This window comes from Martes martes, assembly GCF_963455335.1.
Source record: "Martes martes genome assembly, chromosome: 8".
Taxonomy (NCBI): domain Eukaryota; kingdom Metazoa; phylum Chordata; class Mammalia; order Carnivora; family Mustelidae; genus Martes; species Martes martes.
Window position 1 is genome coordinate 44,842,044 of NC_137895.1, and position 22,638 is coordinate 44,864,681.

At 37.1% G+C, this 22,638-nt stretch overlaps 1 protein-coding gene across 1 annotated transcript in view; it reads right to left on the minus strand.

Moving 5' to 3' along the window:
• The window catches only part of TRHDE (thyrotropin releasing hormone degrading enzyme), a gene marked incomplete at its 5' end in the record, with an annotated part of 379,638 nt that overhangs the window by 166,929 nt on the left and 190,071 nt on the right, over positions 1-22,638 (minus strand). Inside the window, 2 exons of the mRNA XM_080811630.1 lie at positions 11,282-11,395; positions 14,389-14,543. Of these exons, the coding sequence (XP_080667756.1) occupies positions 11,282-11,395; positions 14,389-14,543 (269 nt within the window). The remainder of the gene's footprint in view (positions 1-11,281; positions 11,396-14,388; positions 14,544-22,638) is intronic.

Sequence of the window (22,638 nt, forward strand, 5' to 3'; positions counted from 1 at the left end):
CTTTACATTTGTTGCCAGGTTACAGAAGTCTGTATTTTCAATGAAAATAAAAAGTACTATTTTTTTTTTCAAATTTGAAAATTTAAACCCATAACAACTCCAAAACATATACGGTACTTATGGCCCAGAAAGTTAACCATTCAGAAGGAAGTTCCATATTTATTCCCAGCTCTCAAAGTAAGCTACCAGAATATTTATACATTGATTGTAATATTAATAGAGAAAATTTTCAACATTCAGAATGCAAAATCTGGACTAGCAATTCATTTATAAAGTACAAAAATATTAAAATATTAGCATTCTAGAATCATTCAGAAATAGAATGAGTGTACTCAAAAGTATCTTGTGAAGGCACTTTCTTTTCTCTTACTAATTTTTATGGCATTATTATTAATAATGAGTGATACTATTGTGATCCTCATTTTACAGGAAGTTCACTGGCTTGCTCGAGTTTGCCTAAGAACTGGGGATTGAACCTGGCCAGTTGGGCTCTAGAGTCCAATGCTCTTAACCACTACACCATGTCTGCCAGAATTAGGAGAAATAATAGAGCAAAGGTTTGTATGCACTCCATTGGAAACCATTCTCAAACTCAACTAAGACCCTATGGACATCAAACGCTGCTTCTGGTATAACCAGAGAGATTTGTTATGGGCATGACCCAGACCCACTGCTAGCTCAGCTAGCAGGGCTGACCTAGCACTGAGATGCTGCCAAAATCAAGAGTCTGTTTAATACACTCAGTAAGGATTGAGGTGAACTTAGATGGAAATTCTGTTCTTGAGTCTAGTTAGTCAGGAAAATCAGATTTATCATCTTTGCTTGATTGTAGCAAATGTTGATCTGGCCTAGAATGTTGTGCAGCCACTTTCTTCAGCCATTGAGGCCAATGCTGAGATTGTGTGGCTAATTTCCATAAAAGCTATGATGCAGATGTGAAGCAAATTACTCACTGCAAATGTACTAGCACACAGGTGTGCCTGTGTCTACTCACAGGCTTCCTTGTGACTGGCTTTGTTTTTGTTTTGTTTTGTTTTGTTTCTGATTCTACACAGAAGTTTATTTTTTTTTCCTTCTTAAGAGCTTTTATGTTAATTCCAGTTAACATACAGTTGTTATTTTAGCTTCAGGGGTACAACATAGTAATTGAACACTTCCAAACATCACTTCGTGCTCATCACACAGGTGCACTCCCTAATTCCCATCACCTGTTTCACCCAACCCCCCTTTACTCACCTCCCCTCTGGTAATTACTAATCTTTAATATGTGATTCAGAATATTCTCCACTGGAAGATAATTTTTGGACCTTAAAGGTAATACCATTACACTTAAGTACATAAGAGTAACAATAATATTGGTGACAATAATCATAAAAACATTTTTTTTTGATTCTTGAAACTATCCTATGATAAAAAACAGCATGAATATTTCATATATATTTTGAAGATGAAGAAACAAGATCACACAACTAGGAGGCATCGAGGGTCAAAAATTTAATCCATGGAATAGGTAGAAAAAAGGAATTGAACCTCATTCTAGGAAACTGTAAAGTAACATTACTCTGATGAAAATAATTAAAGTGGTAAAAGAGATCTGTGAGGATTTGATTTTCACACTTATCAGTGCATTCCCCATCTCTGGCAGAGAAACTGGCGAAAAAAAAAATCGGCATCCAATAAATGTTTGTTAAATAGTGAAAAATGAGTCAATATAGATTGATCTCTGGAAATATTTTGTCAATTAAAGGCCCAAAAATGCCAACAAAATGCTTAGCAACAAATGGAAAAATATTATTTTGTGGTGAGAAGCCAAATTATTTTCAGGCCTGGGAAGGGATATGGCTTGTGGGCTCTCAAAAGAAGCCAAAAATTCCAAGAAGAGCTCCTTATGGCCTTAAAACTAAGGCAAAAGCTTTATTTAAAGCTTTTATTTTTAATTAGTCATCTTCAATAGTGTAGTATGTTTAAGATTCTTCAAATCGGACCAATCATGTGGGTAGTTAGGAAGAGAATGTAACTCGTGCCAAATCTGCTGTGAAGGACCAACTGACCTAATCTTATCTTTAATCAGACAAGTTGGGAAATAAATAATATTAAATAAAAATATCCTATCATACTACCACCCCTACCACCACAATCAAGAGAAGACAAGTCTTCTGCATAAAGTACTTATCTTCCAAGCATATCTGTGAAGTTTACAGAAAGAGCAGGACTCAAAAGCAGAACTTAACTGAGCAGAAAGATGCTCAAAATCTACAGGAAAAGAAATGGCTACTGTAACCAGATAAATTTGATTAAATAGTAAACAACATGTTTGAGCCGTGTGATATAAACATGATCATTGGTGGCTAAATGTTCTACTGTTCCATTATTGGACTAATCTTCTGAGACTAACTGTGCTAAATTTTATTTTCCAGATGTATCTACGAACATGAGCAGTCTGATGGACCGTGTTTTTGAGCTCTTCCATAAACAAAGCCACTTCTGACAGAGGCTACTTCTGACAGAGGACAGATCCTGAATCTATCCATACCTACTAATGGAAACCAGTACACCAAAGACAGAATACAGTATACGCAAGAAACTAATACAGAGCAGTTCCAAGCTTATAATACCATGAGGTTTATTCCACAGAAATTAGCAAAACAAAGGCCTCATTTTAAGTGCTTGATAATTCTTTTACTTAATTAATAAAGAGAATAAATTAATTGTATGACTGAATGTAATGGCAAAAAAATAGCAGCAATCCATCAAAGTAGTTTACATAAAATTATTGAGCTGGTACATCGTTAACAGCACTCAAGAAAGGCATCACTGGACTATATCTGGAGAGGAGAAAAAAATGATTAAATGAATTAACTGGGCACAGGTGTATCTAAAGTAGATAAAGGAAGCATTCCCACATATCTTAATTTTTTAAGACAAATATAACAGAAATATGACAAAAGACAGCACACCGATCATTGTAAAGAATTCGATTTCATCAATCGGAGGGTGAGGTGAAAACCCAAAGATACAACCAGTTTCATATAAAGGGGCTTTCCTACATTTGTGAATGTGGATTCACAGAGGTTATTGAGCTCAGTGCCAAAACATGTTCTACCGCAAATCATCTTTTTGGAATTGCAGTTGAGGAGAACTGCCTGAATGGTGAACTGTGTGGTGGTTTAGCCATTACCACACTCTTCAGACTGTTAGGAAAGATGGTAACAGGTATACTCTCAAGACACCTAGCAGAATGTCTTACCCTATTTCACAGTGATGTTTAATGATGTTTAATGCTACACAGTAAATGCAACCTAAGTCTTCATCATTACAAGTGTTAACGGTAGGGACACCTGGGTGGCACAGTCGGTTAAGCATCTGCCTTCAGCTCAGGTCATGATTTCAGGGTCCTGCGATCAAGCCCCACATTAGGTTCCTTGATTAGCAGGAGTCTGCCTCTCCCCCTCCTTATGCCACTCCCCAGCTTGTGCTCTCTCTCAATCTCTCTCTCTCTCTCTCAAATAAATAAATAAAATCTTAAAAAAACAAAAATAAGTATTATAGGTATAACTGAGGCAAAATTTTCAACAACCTCAAACTATCTTAATTCCCCTTTGTGGGTTTTTGCTTTTGTTTTTGTTTTTGTTTGGCTTTATCTTCACAGGATGCCCTTTTACTTTTTTTTTTTTTTTTAATTCATATCACTTGAACTCACTACTTTCATTTCTCACATTCTTATCTGGTAACATTTCAACAGTGAAAGTAACCTTGATGAAAAGGGGGGAAAAAAAAGTCCCATAAAGTGTTATGGACTGAAACAGTCACTCCTTGCTTAGAAATGAGTTGTGTTCTAAAGTCTTTGAAAACATATAGCTGCCTGGTTAAGGATGATTAATAATTAGGAAATTAATAAATTAGTTTTTGGTTGTCCTCTTAGTCACCCGCCTTCAGTTTTGGTCATATGTTGCAAAACAAATTTTTTTTCGCATATCTGGGAAAAAGCTGAATGATACCAAACGTTGAACAATACATATATTATAGGGAGACAAACATTTTTACTAGCAGTGGTAAGAGATACAGATTAACAATGGTGTAATCTGCTATCATAAATAATGTGTTTGTGAACAAGGATGTCTAACAGAACATTTCATCATTTTGGTATAAATTTTTGGCATTATCAATTTTTTGGTTTATCAAGCACTGTCTGACAAGTTTTAGTAAGTGGAAGGTATTCTGCTTACAAACTGCTCTTACTTGAAAGGGGAATGAATGGGTTGATTTTCCTTGCAATACTTCTAGATATGAAAAAGGATGGTCTTGCATTATTGTTGAGCTCCAGGTTCAGAAGGATTTTCTTCTTAGGAAGTGTCTAATCTTGTCAATTGATCAGTTCCTTTTGAAATTCCTATGGAAATGTAGAAACACCTTGACACCATGCAAACCTGAACATGGTCTTCAGAAGAAATACTTTATTCCAAAGGGAATGCTCATTTATCTTTTATCTCTAAGTTTAAAATATACAAAACCTGAAACTTTTAGTGTCTTTCTGAAGAAAATGACTGCTTTAGAGAAAATTCATTCTTTAAGAACATACAGGAGATTTCCATTTGCAGCTTTGTTTTAAATTTTAAAAATTCACATACGAGAAAATGTGAGGTAATGTGACTAAGAAAACCTCCCAGATACACACCTGAACATACAAAAGGATAAATGAAAATATTTGAAAACTAAGGAATTATGTTTGTTTTTTTCTTCCCTTCCTAAAGATTGTACTTAATAAAAATTGGACTTCTATTAGAAACAGTAAATGAAGCAGAGTTACATTTTCTGAAACTTAACACACATTGATAACAAGTTCTTCAAAAGCTTGCATTTCCCAAACAATTGTGAAGCCAACATTTTGATTCTTTTAAATAAGAACGACAAGTGTAAAAAAAAAGTATGAATGCACTGTCTTCAGTTGTAATTTCATCCTCAAAAATGCATTTGTGACATAAAACTTCTAAAATTGTTCATGTAGTTTCACAATTAATAAATGACTGCTCAGCCTTTTTCATCCCTTTTGTGAAGAGATGCCCTTAGCAGGGCTACTGGCCCATCATTAACATGTTTTGTAAAAAGCACAGAATTAGCCCTGAAATGAGAGAAAATGTAAACACAATTTTTTTATTACAGTAGCCTTAGTGGGAAGTATTGTCACGTGTTAGTATAATTGGCCTAGTTGCTGTTTTCACTGCTATTTCTGCCAGAGATTCTTTGTGTCTCTTCAGCCAGCGATGGTTGGAACCCAAGTCTCTAGCCTGCTTCCTAACACTGACATCCTTTTTGGATGAGCCCAATTTGTACACTCTTCGGTCTAACCCTCAGTGCACTGGGAACTTCTTCAATGTTGACTCAGATTTCAGAAACAGCAGACGAGACCCTTTGCTTCAGGGGCATCGGCGACGGTCCTCACGGCAGCTCTTACTTCCTCTGCGCACTTTGTTTCTTTGTTACAAACCTACTGTCCACCAATGCCCTAAACTGCTCTGATCACAAATGTTAAGAAAAAAGCAACTCTTCCTCCCAGAAGAGTGAGCTACAGCTCACCAGTTCCACTCTAATGAGGGGAAAAAAAAAAAAAGTATTTTCTATTCTTTAAATAAAAAATCTACGTCTTCATCAGAGAACTGGCTTGCAGAAATGGGGAGGAGGGAAGAGTAAAGGGAAAGCAGGAGACGAGGGCCATTTTGAAGGCTGTGGTCCCCCAAGAGACCCACCTAGACCCTCCTTCCACCTTCCTTCCAGCCTTTCAGTGTAAATGTCACCACTAAGCTACTGAAGAGGATCAAAAAGATCATAGCCCCAGGGCGCCTGGGTGGCTCAGTGGGTTAAGCCGCTGCCTTCTGCTCGGGTCATGATCTCGGGGTCCTGGGATGGAGTCCCGCATCGGGCTCTCTGCTCGGCAGGGATCTCTCTTTGCCTGCCTCTCTTCCTACTTGTGATCTCTCTCTGTCAATAAATAAATAAATAAATCTTTAAAAAAAAAAAAAAAAAGACCACAGCCCCATGGAACTAGTCATAAGAATCCTTTAAATTTTTCACATCCATTATGTGTTAGTCATTTGAAAAAAGAAAATATCATTGACCAGTTGAAAACAATTGGGTCATCTAATTTACTGGCTTCTCAGGAGTAGAAAGAATATTATAATGCGGATTTTGATCATAATAGACAAATACAACTATATGAAAAATCATGAATATATATACATACATTTATTTGGTATTCAGTATTTGTAAAGTAAGATTCTAAAATACATATTTAATTTCCAAGTGATCTATCTGTGACCCCATAGACCTACTGGGCAAATATACTTTGACATTGATGAAGTACAGGCAATAGCATCAATACACCAACTATTATTGAAATGTCTATTAACTAATTTTGAAAAGAACGCAAAAGAATTTTTCCCTACAGACATTAAGTCAAGTATGGAATTGAGAAACAAAGACCTGAACCAGTAAAATATTAACCAAAACCAAGACGTTTTCTTTCTACCTTTCTGTTCTGCCCAACTATGGTAGAGTGTATATTATTATTTGGAATGCTGAAGCAGTTTATTTTTACATTTAAACTGGAGAAAACATTGAACTCAATCAACTCTATTTCAGTTCATCAATGATTTTCTCAACTTCTTTTTGAGTAAAAATAAAATAATTTAAAAAGGAAAGATAATTTTATCGCAATGCCTGTTAACTTAGGCAGGCAATTTTTGTTGGAGCACATTAAAATGATACTAAGTCTAATGGCAGAAGTCATTTTTACTATTCCAGCCCTATCCAGGACAGAGACAATTGAGAACACTTCTCAAGGTTTTGGGCAATACAATTTAAGATTATCTTAAGTATTTAGCATAATGAAATTTAGTTGCACGATTCTCCATTAGTAGTTATCTTTATGCCCAGGTATGTGTCCTCATAAAAATTTAGGGAGAATTCCCAGCCTGCAGACTTTATCAGCATACAAAGTTATTGCTGTGCGCAGCTCCAGAGAATCCCAATTCATTTAACAAAGGAACATACACTCATGTTTAATAATTCTCATTATAGCAGCACGTCTTTATAATGCTATATTCAGGAAACTAAAGGACATGCCTACAATATAGATACAAACTATAATGAAAATGTATGCTATCTACAGAGGAGATCTGATTTGGCCTGCATCAGCACTAGGCCTATAAAATAAGGAGTTCAAAGTAGCATTTTACCATGCATCCTTTCCTTGTACTAAAAGTCCTTTATCATAGTTTATTTCACATTAAAATGGTCAAGAATTATTGAAGAATAGTAACTGTGTTGAGTGAGTCTTCCCTTTTTTTCCTCCCATTCCAGGGAACATAGTGAGATTTAATACAACTGCCATCACTATCATACTGTAACTTGATCCATTCAATAACATTGTCACTAACAGCCAACTCTGATGAAATAGCATCAAGCAAAAGGACTACATGCCCCTGAAATGCATCCTTAGCCCTGAGCTGAAGAAGTTGCTTCTGATGATCTTGACACTTCTGTTTGATGAATGAAATATTATACAAGGCTTATGTTCCTATAGAAGAATCCACATTGCCAGTATAGATAAGAATTGATTTGGTGAGACTGAGTCCAGGTACAAGGATTATAAAAATTATTTTGTAATCTTTACATAATTGTTATAAATCTAGGGTGTCAAAACAGATGACTGGGCTTGGAAATGTTAGGGCATCTATACATAAAATCAATGCACCTTTCTAATGGAGCATTTATTTTCCAGGTACGTGATGCCGACTCACATTTGTATAGTGGCTCCTACATTTCAAAGACCTTGCAAGTTATTTTATCTTCACAAAAATCCTGCGAGCGTGGTAAGTCAGGACAATTGCCCCCATTTCTCAAATGATAAGAAACAGAGCAGTGAAACACCTTTCCTGGAATCTGAATTTCTTCTTTCCAGTCCATTCCCTGGACCTTCCATCATAGCACCTGTAAAGGCCCATATCTATAAAATAGTAAACGTGATTAGTTTGTTGGGAACAAAACTATCGTAACAGCTTTTATTCCATGGAGTGTTTCTAATATAAAAACTGATTACTTCTGTATCAGCAACTGGCTCTGAACACACACACACACACACACACATACACACACACACACACTCTACGATTTTACTAATTAAGCAGACTAAGCAAATATACTGGCCTAAATCAGAACAAGGACTTCCTTGACAAGATTATGTAATTCTGGGCTTCTTCATCGCTATTCCATTGAAGGTAGTTTGTCGTAACAATCACCGTAGCAAATTGAAATTGTACTTTAGGGCTCGAGACTTGATGTGTAAAAATGATAAAAGCACTGTTTTTGAGATGAGAGACAAAAGAGGTCAGCTTCCTGAATTCCTTTCCTCCTGAAACGAGTCTGACTTCTGATTTTTCTATTTTAGGCTAAGCTCTAGCGAAGCCCCAGCCCTGCACTCCTAGGTAAGCTTTTGCACGTATCACAACAGTATGAGTTACTGCTGACGCAGCCGTCACTCTTGTTCTTTCTAGTATTTCTTCCACTCCTGCTGATGCCATTATGAAAAATAGTGCTGGCATAGTCTGGAAGTTACTTAATATCCTCTTATCTATGGGGCTAACTTACTCTTAAAATTTTGTTTGCAAAGAAGATATTAATGATATAGAGAGGAGCAATTTGTTTATAATTCCTTCTCATAGGTTTTTTGAATTTAGTACAATGACGTATTCTAAATATAGCTACCAAAAAGCAAAAGCAATCAGAGATCAGAAAGTGTTTATAATCTTTACAATCTGAACATAAAGAGACATCATGATAAGACCTGTACCTCCTCACTGTTGCTTAATTAACTGTAATGGATTTTATTCTTCCATTTATTAGTTTAATAAGGTGAGCTTCCTATATCACTGTACTTATAACATCATTAATTCTCATTTCTTAATTATGAGATACGGATTTATAGGAAATAAAAATCTTGTATCTTACCACCCCAGGGTTTTTATACTTTCAGTTCATGGTCTGTATTCTATTAAAAACAAAGTCCCAGGTGGGTTATTTATACTTTATGTTCATTTTCAATACGTCTTATAAATATGTTCTCCAGAAGGTCTACATTTATAACTTAACTGATAAAAATGATGAAAGAGAACAAAAAAATTATTCAGAGACAAAATCCAGTATAAAGACATTGAAACTTGGGATATACTGCCATGCCAGAGCCAACAAAGGCTGTCAGTTTTCAGCCCATGTATAATTCTGTTGATTACTTTTTAATCCAAGGTGTATTTTTTATAATGATGATTAGAAGGGGTTTTACAAGAGATGGCTGAATGAACTTAAAAAAAAAAAAGCTTACTTATATGAGTAGCATGTCACTTGTATTTAGGTCATTTTTTTAATATTGAAACATAATGAAATTGTAAATCAGTAATAATCCACAGCATAATGAAAATTAAATGAAAATTCTAAACAAAGTTGGTTAAAAGTCATGTAAAAAAATCAAAAGATATTTGGAGGAACTTGGGGAATATTTTCAATATCTTTAAATATTCTGGTTTTAAGATTTCACATTTGTTAAAAGAATACTTTAAATAATTAATAGTATACAGTATTGGTGATTTTTCTTTAAAGTTCTTTAAAGGCATTTTCACTGCCATGATAAAGCAGTAAGATTTTTAGAATCGTGTCATATATGCAGACACACCTAGTTACAGAGCGTTAAGTAAAAGTATCTCATTGTTTGAGGAAATGACCCATGTTGCTTTTACAAAATAAGGACAAAAACTGCATGAATATAATGAAAACATATCAATATGATATTACTATTATCATGGTTCCTCTGTGAGATATGTATTATCACTTTTTTTTATGCAGCAGAAGTTGGCTGAACTGATGATAAAGTAGTTATATCATGACTTATAGACACCTCCATATTTCACCTTGGTTTATCTCTTCAAAACATACACATAATTATGACAGATAATTAGACAATCACTATTAATAATTTAAACATCAAAAAAGGGCAGTGTGAAGTAAATATATGTTATTGTTTCTGCTATATCACAGGTGATATATGAGCTTGTGGAAGCCGACAAATGTTAGTATTTGGCAACTTTTACACAGTATCACTTAAATTAAATTTAAAATTCAAGTTCCAAAACAACATACATCCCGGGTTTCATTTAATAATAACGTAGTTACTTATTGATTAACAAAAGCATATATAAAATGAAAACCTTATATTAAAAGACACATAAAAACCATGCCTTCCCTCCACTTTTTCTTTTAGGATGTTCTAGAACCATCATTGCTTAAAGGACAACAAATCCGACTTCAGGTTCAGACAGATACTTTTTTTGGGCTTTTTTTCTTAAAGGTTTTATTTATTTATTTGACAGGGAGAGAGACACCGAGAGAGGGAACCCAAGGGGGAGGAGTGGGAGAGGGAGAAACAGGGTTCCCGTTAGGCAGGGATCCCCGTGTAGAGCTCAATCCCAAGACCCTGGGAACATGACCTGAGCCCAAGGCAAATGCTTAATGACTGAGCCACCCAGGCACCCCAGACAGATACATTCTTAGCGTACAGGTATAACGTGCATAACTCCTCATGAAGTTAATGACATCTTACTAAGTTATTTGATCCTAACATATATCTACAACTATAAAGTATTTTATAAACAAGCAAATACTAGTCACAATGAAGAAATATTAAGGTCTCATTTTTGTATATACTGAAATACTCTTTACACTTAAAATATTACTTATTAACTACTGTTACCTTTTCCATCTTAAAGAATTTTCCTTTGTTCTCATATGCAATAACCTAAGATATTTCTGTAAGGAAAGCTATACCATTTTGAAATCAATTTATAACCAATCAAACTCTATTCAGTTCTAATAAATAAAACAGAACTCTTTTGGAATACTTCAAATTTAAGTTAAATTTAAATTTTGGTTACTTTTTCTTTATTGGATATGTGATTTTTCCAGAGGGTATTTTCAGTCACTTCTAATGATAATATAAGCTCTAATGATAATATAATGATAATATAAGCTCTAATGAAATATAAGCTCTAATGATAATGATAATATAAGCTTTATTGTGGAGACAGGAGGAATGAGGTAAGATACAAATATAAGCTCTAATGATAATATAATATAATGATAATATAATATAATATAATGATTATATAAGATAATGATAATATAATATGAGACCAACCTTTCACTAGGAAGTCCCAACAACTAAAAAAAGTGCACCTACCATATTCCAGCCAGGATAGAGGTAGTCCGTGCCAACAAATTCAAAGTAGTGAGCAAAACCTTCCTTCAGCCACACATCTTCCCACCATACTGGAGTCACAAGGTCACCAAACCACTGCAATTGAAAAATGAATGAGGATCAGATCAAATCAAATTTATCCCAGAATTATTTCATCTAAAATTAAATGTATTAAACTATGACTATCATAACTGGAATTCATGATTTTAAAATGTATTGTGGCAAGACTACTGATTTGTTCAATCACTTGGTGACACGAGTTTATTGTTTTTGTTTTTGTGGGGGTTTTTTGGTAAATGTATTCAGGGAAGAACAAAAATATAATGACCAAGAATACAAAAAGAGTATTTAACGTGGAGAAGAAAAAACTCAGGAGAAAAAACTGATGATAGCTATTTTCAAATATTTGGAGGCCTAGTACACAGAAGACAAAGAGACTTGTGTCTTGTGGCCGTACAAGGTACAAATAAGGACTAACGGATGGAAATCAGGGTTGGTAGATGTCTGCTGAAAATATAGGAGACTCTCTAACAGAATGAGATGGCCAAAGATGGAGAAGACTGCCTCAAGTGGTGAGCTACTCATCACAGGAGGTATTGAAGCATCGCCTTCCAACTGCACAGACAACTCAAAGAAGACATGGGCTGGTTGAAGAAACTGAGGACTTCCAGTCTCTCTGTGATTTTGTGATAATAAGGAGCTGGACCAAAAAAAATCTCTAAAATCCCTTCATGAAAAATAATGTCTTATTTTTATTTTTATTTATTTATTTATTTTGAGAGAGAGAGAGAAAGCTAGTGGGGGGAGGAGCAAAGGGAGAAGGAGACAGCAAATCTTATGCAGGCTGCATGCCCAGCCTGGAGCTGGACACAGGGCTTGCTCTCAAGACTCCGAGACCATGACCTGAGCTGAAACCAAGAGTTGGACGCTTAATTGACCGAGCCACCAAGGTGTCCCAATAATGTTGTCATTGTTAACTGGTGTTTTAATTAACTCATGATGTGCCACTCTGAAATCCTTGCTTACTTCAGCAAAAAGTTAAAGAAATTTTTTTTTCCATTAAAAATAAAAACAAAAACATTATATGCTTAGAGTGATCCTAAGGACCTTGGGTATGATGATGAAAAGTTAGGAAATGTCCCTTCTTGTACAGCTGACGCTTTATTGTGGAGACAGGAGTAATGAGGTAAGGTACAAAATAAAATATATATAAGCAGATGAACAACACAATTTCAAATCCTAATAAAATGTGACAGGAATGGGGGGAAGAGCCACTCTTGACTGTCAAAGCAAAAATGCTCTCTCTAAGCCATTGACAGCTGAGCTTAGACTTTAACGATAAGAAGGAACCAGTCAGGAGAAAGCCTTGGGAAGAAGATTCCAGGCAGATGTAAGCAACACTTAAGTGTGAAGAGCCTAAGTGGGAACGAGATATTTAAGAAAATGAAGGAGAAAAAGAACAGTTATCAGGTCAGGTATAGCTTTAGGAGCTCCAGGAAAGAGCTTGGTGCCTGAGGGTTTCAGTATCAATAATAAAGAATCAGTTACTCAAAAGGATCTCGAACTGAAATACAAATAAACAATAACTCTACATTAATGACCACAAAATAAATGATATTTAAAATCATTTTTATTCTTAATCAAAAATGGATGTTTCTCCTTTAAACTGAGAGCCTGTCTTGAAAATCATGACAATGCATAGGTGAGAAGAGAGGGTAATGCAGAAAATAACTTGGTAATGAGAATGGAAATTCTGTTTTTCCCAGCCTCTGGTCCATCTTCTCATGGTAAGTAGCCTAGCACCAATAAGTTATAACAAGAAAGTAACATAGAATATGGAACAAATAAAATCCAGTTCTAGGAACAAAGATAACATCATCAATGTACTCTTATTTCAACAGACTATACAAGTAAACTATTTCTAGGAATCTGCAAAAAGGAAGCTGCTTATGCTTCCAAGAATCATTGTGTTTCATTGGAAAGCCTCCTCTTTAGCATGGTGGAGGAACCCTGATTATCTGTGCAATGGATCCCCCTTACATCTCTGGGGCAAGGGACACATGCCTGACCTGGCCAGCCGGACAGATAGAAGCATTGTACAGGTGTACTTGCGGGAGGCTGGCATTGAGGGAAATGACCGCATGGCCTGAACCAGTTTATCATTAAGTCAGTGTTCATGTATTAGCATTTAGCACTTCACTTTCTTTTGCTGACAGCATTTCCCACATAATTCCTTCTTGAGTTTTTCCATCTTTTTATAAAGGTTTTGGGTTCCTAACAAATAGAAGCCATACAGTATCGCAATGAGATTTCCAGTGGTTTAATTTAAAACCATCCATACCCACCAGGAGAGGTACTGCTTTCCATTAGCATGAACATTTATTTTCAGTTTTGTCTTTTTTTTTTTTAAACTAGAATCAAGATTCAAATAAGCATTGCGAAATCTCTGTAATACCTTCCACTCGTTGTAAGAAAGTGCATAAAATCAAAATGAAATTAATTTTATCTTTGCTTCACTACAAAGTTGGCTAATTTACATATGAATTTCTAAACACGCCAAGACAAAAAAAATATCAATCACTAGAGAACAAAGAGTCTATGGCTGAGTTAGTGAAAGACTTCCTAAGTGTCTATGTGATGGGAAAAAGGGAATAACAAATTGATTTCAGCAAAAGCAAATTTTGACACGTACACAAAACTCAGCTGCATCTTGCAGCAACGCAATAAATCACTGCCATCGCTGCACTTACCATACATACACGCCGATAATCACAAGGAAATAAAGCAAGGTTGACAAGGACCCAGGACCGGACAGGGTCTCAGAAGAGGCTGCTGGGTGGCGGTTCCCTCTCACTCCTCAACTACACTGAATGACAGTTGCTTATTCAATATCATCAGTGTGTTTGCTTTTGTTTGTGCCGTCAGCTGAGAAAAATGACATACCCTCCGAAAAGAACGGCACAGCGCTCTCTACCTAATTAAAACTTAATTGGGAGGGTAATAATGTAGTTCCTAATCTAAGTATCTGAAATCATTCTGCATTCTCAATAGTTTGCAATCATACTTACTCCTGATCCTTTTTCTCCTACCTGGTGACATATCTCATGAACAATGACCATGGTGACATCCAGTAAATAAGAAATAGATGAAACACTGGGATCCAGCAGTATTCTTTGCTCCACAAAAATACTTAGTCCCCAGTTCTCCATAGCAGCATACGGATGCTTAGGCACAGCTAAGAGATCTAGAAATAGAATAAAACAATTCCAAAGGCTTTAACAGACATACCGGATTCTAAATTCATATCCTAGAAAAGTCCAGAAATCCTAATGAAAGGGAATATTTGCTCTTTCTCGGTGATTTTTTTTTTTCTAAATTAAACTACCTGCCATTTCTACATGACAGCAGAAATATAGGCTATCACTGTACACGCTGGCCATATCCATTCATCACCGTTCATTTTCAGACCCAGTGTTGGAGGAGGCTGGAAGTATCGGCACCATTATTGATGGGCCCATCCTAATAAGTTTCAGGAAGTCAAGGAAACCAAATGCAGCAGAAATCTACAGAGTCAAAAGGCATTGTGCCTTCTAATGAAAATATATTCAGCCCAAGGCAATGAACACTGTCCTCTTTCTTTTACCTCAAATTTTTTTGAGAGAAAACATCTATCAGTTTAAAAGTGTGATGTGTCATTTTTCTAATTGCAGAGATGCTCCTGTATTTTTTGAGTTCTGTTAAAAATAAAATGTTGCATGCAAATACAGCTTAGAGACAAGACTGCAATAGTGGAAACTGGCAAAAGGACTACTGAGGGAGTCCGCAGGCTTTGGTTCTGGTCCTGCCCTCCACCATTAACTAGATATATGACCTCGGTAAATCACTTAATTTCTCGAGACCACAATTCCCTCACCTATAAAATAAGGTTATTGGCCTTCATTATCTCTAAAATCCCTTCAGCTCCAAAAATCTATGATTAGATGATACTAAGATGTGTGCTTATTTTAAAAGGCTGCAGAGGTATTATCAACTTCTGGTTAAGGTGACACAATAAGTTCATGCTTTGATGTACTCCCTCAGCTCCAAACACATAGGAGTGATAAATAAAATATTAAAAGGGAAAACTAAAAAATATCTCCAGGCTTGAAAATAAACCTCTTCATGGATCAGAAATGGTACAGAAATGCAAAGCAGTCATTGCGTGTGAAGCCAGAGTCCTGCGGGAGACGGGCTCCAGCAGGATCCACTGGAGCCAACGGGACCTAAGCCAAGATGACCGCGTGATGCCAGGGGTTGGGTAGGGTGTGTGTGTTCACAAGGGCTGTACGTAGCTGCTGCTCATGGCTTCTCGGGAAAGCTAGGAAGTAGCTTTGGTTCTCAAACCCAGGGAGCCCATTCCAGTGCCTTGCTCTTAATCACAACATAATGTTTTCAGTCTCTGACCCAAAAGCTCCAGCTCCCAATAACCCTAGAGGAACTACCTGGGGTGCTGAGAAAAAAATGGCACAAGAATGTTTGCTACAGTATTGTTTTTTTTTTTTCTTTTTTAAAGATTTCATTTATTTATTTGAGAGAGAGAGAGCATGAGAGGAGAGAGGTTAGCGGGAGAAGCAGACTCCCTGCCGAGCAGGGAGCCTGATGTGGGACTCGATCCCGGGACTCCAGGGTCATGACCCGAGCCGAAGGCAGTCGCTTAACCAACTGAGCCACCCAGGCGCCCCAGTATTGTTTTTTAAGAGTGAAAGAGGTGGGGTGCCTGAGTGGCTTAGTCGGTTAAGGTTAAGCATCTGCCTTCGGCTCAGGTCATAATCCTGGGGTCCTGGGATTTAGTCCTGCTTTGGGCTCCCCACTCAGCAGGGAGCCTACTTCTCCCTCTCCCTCTGCCTCTTGCCCCCCTGCTCATGCTCTCTCTCTCTCTCAAAGAAATAAAATCTTAAAAAAAAAAAAAAAAAGGAGAATGAAAAGGGAAAATCAAATGCCTTTTAATAAGATAGTGGAAAAAGAAACTATAAAATAGTTAAAATAGAGGAATACTACACAGCAATCTTACCCCTAGATTCTTATCCTATATAAATCAATATAGATAATCTGAAAAACATAATGTTGAGGGAACAAGTAAGGTGTAAATTGACCCTTATTATATGATACTCAAAAATAAGCAGACTAATTCCATATGTTATAAATGGACACTCACACACATGCACACACATACCCAGATAGTAGTGGCAAAATGCACATACAATCACACATGTACAGGAATGATGAACACCAAATTCAGAATCATGATTGCTTCAGGAAAGAAAGGCAGAAAGGGGATGAGGGACAGTCTTTTAGGTTCATGGACTCCATTTCAGCACAGGGTTGGAGAGGATTTCCACACCACCAAGCAATTCCTGGACACTGGAAAATATGAGAATTCAACTCAATTCTGTCACTATCTACCCGGAGATAGCATCAGATTCCACAGGTTAAGGGTTCGGTCCTACAAGACCATCCTGGAGCACCACTTAAGATGCTAGTAACAAGCCCAGGTTGTTATCTGTATTTCTAACTGACTGGCTATAAATCAGAGGTTCCCACAACCACCTCCTTTGGTTTGATTAATTTGCTAGAGAGGTACACATAACTCGGAAAAATGTTCTTACTTACTACATTACCAGTTTATTACAAAAGGATATAACTCAGGAACAACCAAATGGAAGTGATGCATAGGGCAAGATACTGACAAAGGGTGTGAAGCTTCCATGCCCTCTTAGAATGCACCGTTCTCCCAAAATCTTTCTGTTCACTACCAGGGAGGCTCTCTGAACTCCATCCCTTGGGGTTTTTACAGAGACTTCGTTACACAGACCTAACTGACTAAATCTTTGGTCTTTGAGAACTGACCTCAATCTCCAGGCCTTTTCCCCTCCCAGGAGGTGGAGGCCAGAGGATAGGACTAAAAGTTCCAACTCCCTAATCATTTGGTTGGGTCCACAGCGAGACCAGATCTGCCCCCATCTTTAGGTGGATTCCAAAAGCCACCTTATTAACATAACAAAGATACCAATATTAACATAACAGAGACATTCAAACCCTTAGGGAATTCCAAGGGTTTTGGAAGCTCTAAGCCGAAAACCGGGTAGGAACACCAGATACATTTGAGAAATATATATCAAGTATATATGAGAAATACATATTCGGTCATTCAGATGACCAAATACTGCCAGTACTGCTGATGGTCACAAAAGGGATTTCAAACCTGTCTTTAGTATTAATTTTTTTAAAGCAGGTGATTGTACATGGATATTATTTGTAATATTATTATTTCTTTCTGTATGCTTTACATATTTCATAATAAGAAAAAGAATAAAATCACTGGCAGTCTTATAATATGGTTGACTGTCATGTACTCATCATTTCAATGAATATCTTCTCACCACTTGCTGTGTCCTTAAGTCTAAGATATATAATAAAATAAATTGTTATGATCTCTATTTCCACTACATTTTAATCTCAGAATGGGGACATGACGGCATAAAATAAGAAATAATAGAAAGAATAAAAGGTGCTGTGAAAGAGAGAGAAAATGTCCCATTGGAGAAGTTCCCAAGAGTTATTATTTGAGAAGGACAACAAAAGCAAACAGGATTTCCACAGGGAGTCAGAGGTACATCTGCATTCATGGACACAAGTATTTATTTAACATCTCCTTTGCTCAATATAAGAATTTTTCTGTCCCTCGAGTTCTCCTTACCCCTTGCTCTAATGGCACTTACATTCCTATGGGGTGCACGCAAGAGGAGGAGGTCATTCATCAAATAGTAAATGAATGAAAGAAATTCAGTGAACAGTAAGTTCTACAAAGAAAATACAACTGAGTAAGAGAGTAATTGACCGATGAGGTTGGTGCAGTGCGGTCAAGGCAGGCCTTGTGAAGTAATCACATTTCACCTGAGGTGTGAATAATGTTTGAACCCAGCCATCCAAAGACTTGTTGAAGTGTGTTCTAAGAAGGGACAACAAATGTACAGGTCCTAGGGAGGACATGAAATGGGAAATGAGATGAGTATATTGGACAAACAGGAAGAAGTTCAAGGTGGCTGGAAGAGATAAAAGAGAACAAATCGCAAATACCTCATAGGTAGACATTCTTCTATGTAAGATTTTAACTTGAGACCTTCCCTAAATATGACCAAACTAGGCAACAGACCCACCCTGTGCCAACTCTGTCTGCCACCAGCAGATGGCAACAGCAGGAACCCATCTGGGGTCATTTTCTTGAAGGGACACGTGAACTTATGAACAATCCTTTGGAGCCACGCCTGTTGAAAACAGAGGCACTTCTGCATGCTGGAGTTCTTCAAGAGTTGAGAGTAGTCAGGTCCCCCAAAATAAGTGAGTAGATCAGTCCACACACTGGATTGGCTCAACTGGCACAGAGAGAAGATTCCTGACTTGAGCCTGATGGGGACTCTAGGAGTTTGTGATAAGTAGGAAGGTACACTTATGGGGCAGTCATCAGACAGCAAGAGCCTAACTAGCAGCATAAGCAGGTACAATGAGGGGTCAGTTAAAGGTTGGTGCCAAAGAAACCACTAATGGTGATCTAAACAGCGGGTTACCTATTGGTTTCCAGACTTCCAAGGGCACAGAAGTCAGGCCTGAGTAATAAGGCTATACATCAACCAGACAAGAACTCTTCAGCAAATGGAGCTAGACTCTGAAAAAGTGATGGAGAACAGAGTAAAACACAGAAGCATCCGTAATAGGAGGCAGCTTCACAGACACAGAAAGGTCTTACAATAGATACAGGGAACCATGTCTATGGATAGCAGGAAGGGGGAAAACGTGGAACTAAAAAAATCAGATTATGCTACTACGCATATAATAACCTTGTAACAAAATACCAAAGAAAATTGGATTTTGTTCTAACAACTACTGAGAGATATTTTAACTGGGCCTCTCTGCTCTGTGCCTTTATAACTTAAGGACTCTTAATATTTTTATATTTGTATATAGTTTTATATTTTAAGAATATTTGGGGAGTATCTGGGTGGCGCAGTTAGTTGAGCATCTGACTCATAATTTTGGCTCAGGTCATGATCTCATAGGTCATGGGACTGAGCCCCGAATCAGGTTCTCCAAACAGTGGGGAGTTTGCTTGTGTTTCTCTCTCTCTGGCCCTCTCCTCACTTGCTCACATACTCTTTCTCTCAAATAAATAGATAAATTATAAAAAAAAAAAAAGAATGCTTTTGTGAAGCATATATTCATATAAACACTGATACACAAATATTCTTAACAGTTTTACTTCCAGTAGCCAAAAACTAGAAATAAATCAAATGTCTATCAACAAGTAGATACTGTGGTATATCAACAAAATTCTATTCAGCAATAAGAAGACATGGACTATCAATATACATAACAAAGTTGAATCCTGAAATAGCTATACTGAGTAAAAAGGAACATGTGTGTGTGTGTGTGTGTGTGTGTATACATATATATGAATCACGCATTTATATGAAATTCTAGAAAATGCAAACTGACCTACAGTGTCAAAAAGCAGATCAGTGGTCTCCGGAGGACAAAGATGGGAGATGTTAAAATGTTAAATGTTAAATGTTAAAAAAGATTGCAACAGGAAATTTTTAGGAGTGAAGGATATGCTCATTAGGGTGATGATTTCATGAGTATGTACACATCTTAAAAAATCAAACTGTACACTTTAAATGTGGTAGTTACTGCACTTATTATACCTCAATGAAGATGTTTTTTTAAAAAAATACCTTCAGTAAGTTGAAATATTCTTTTTTTTTTTTTTAAGATTTTATTTATTTATTTGACAGACAGAGATCACAAGTAGGCAGAGAGGCAAGCAGAGGGTGGGGGGAGCAGACTGCCTGCTAAGCAAAGAGTCTGATATGGGGCTCGACCCCAGGACCCTGAGATCATGACCTGAGCCGAAGGCAGATGCTTAACCCACTGAGCTACCCAGGCACCCCTGAAATATTCTTTTGCTTAACTTTGAAGTTGTTAAGATTTATTCACAATGAATTAGGTTATTTCAATTTTTACAAAAATAAATTTGTCATGAGGCTACATCCATTAAAATGTGCAACCATCCTCTTTAATATGCCCTGAAAACAGAAGAAAATTCAAATGTTTCAGAATCTAATTTACTTGGAAATTCAAAGAAAATCCTGGATAAAATTATGCATAGGACTCTGTTTCCAATTAATTACTACAGCTTTAAAAACTATAGACAGATAGCAAATATTCGTATAATTCTAGTGAATGCAATTACATACATTAACATAAAAATCTGACTTTCTCTACTTGATCCCTTCAATGCACTATAATTTGCCTTCTACCTTTAACACTGTGTCAAAACAGCTCTTGCTAACTAAAATCACAGAATCCTATGGACACTTCTCAGTTCTTATTTGCTTGATATTAGTGACAATTATCATACTAATTGTTGATCGGGATCTGTCATAACAGGATATTGATGTTTTTCCTCCACTTCTGAGATTAGCCTATCTTATTTTTGTTGCTTGTTTGTTTCTATTTCATCATCCTGGCTTTTGAAAATCAAAGCTCCTAAGATTTCCATCTGTGAGTTGTTTTGTGTTGGTTTTCTTTTTAACCCATTGAACTAGTTTTCTTTGAATGTTCTCACCCACTCCAGTGTCATCTGTCACCTCCTACATGCACAGAAGCCCTCTTTGAGCTCCAGAGGAAAATAAGGAAACGTCTTTGTGGTAGACTGTTATTTGATAGCCCCCCCAGTGTACTATTCCTTCTGGAATTGATCGCTCCCCTTAATCTAGCCTAAACCTAAAGATAACCTTGCAACTTCCTCCTCTGCACTCTGAAGCAAAGTCAGTCACCAGGGAAAATGTCCTACTACCCTGCCAACACTATGCTAAGAGGAACACTGAAACTATGTGGAAAGATCCAAAGAATCACCAAATAGGGTCTAATAATGCATACAAACCAAAATGGTCTCCAGCTTTAGTGGCAGTGTTTTGAGGCATGACTTTGTAAATATCCACTCTAATGTACTCTACATAATTAAACAACCACTAGCAGAAAAAGTGTGGGATATCTGGCCTCTCTATGCTGTGGTCAGATTCTGGACTTACAGATCATTGTGGGTCATCATCTAGAATAAGTTGTATTGGCTCTAACTCTGGGCACATCCAAGCCCTGGCTCTAGGGTGAGAGTCTAGTGTCCTTCAGCTCAGATACTTTCTGCCACAGTATTGCGTTTGCACTCCATGTTCTAAGAGTAAAGGAGATATCATTTGAAACATGACTTCGAAGTACTTGTCTGTTGTCTTGCTCTCTCTTGACACTTTCCCTTTTGTCTAAGTCAGACTCCCTAAAGTCCTGGCTCTCCTCAGCAATATTTTCTTCACCAGCCAATTCTGGCTTCGATTATTTACATGCAAACTTGTCAATTCATTTTGCATTTTGCCATCCATTTATTTATCTAAACATTCTGAGAGTAGTAAGAGAGTCCTGGTTAAGATCAGAACTCACAATGACCCATATTTCAAACTTGAGCCTGAACAGGGATAGAAAGTCCTGGAAGATAAGAGTTAAATACCAAAGAAAGAAGTAGGACACCCTGCAACTCAAGAGCATCACCTCAGGGACCAATCCCTCCAGACCTGAGCAGAGGACAGAACCACTGCCAAGTCCAGAGTATGACCAGAGGAAGTGGCTCTTTCCCGAACAGCAGTGGTCCCTGTTTGGGTGTGTGATTTTCTGCTCAGAAAATCTAAGGCACCAGACATTAATCCTAGAAGTTTTGGTCTCACAATGGGGAAAAATCCATAAGGCTTTCTCACAAGAGTAATCTTTCTTATTTTCCCTATATGTGCAGTATATTTTGTCCATTCATCCAGTCATTCACAAAGTTTGCTGAATCCTTACTCTGCCTCAGGACAGGAGCCTGACAATGACCTGGCTCCCATGGGACTCACATTCCAGCTTTGGGGCTGAAGGGCAGTGGGGGGGGAGGGTGGGTAAGGAGCCAAAGAATACTCAGATAAATAAAACAGTAAGAGATTAAGATTGGCACTATAATGAAAATAACACAGGAGATGTTAAAAAAAAATACGGGGTTGTAGGGAGGATACTTCCCAGTCAGAGTGAGTGACAAGGAAAAGCCTCTCTGGGGAGACAGGATTGAACCTGGAACCCCAAACCAACTGAATTTCACCTCCATAAAGGCAAGTCACTTTTTATTTCAATCACTGCATTTCCAGGGCCCAGCAGTGCCAAGAACATGGCTGATGTCCAAGAACTTACTGCAAAATAAATGAATCATTTTCCTTGTGATGACGAGT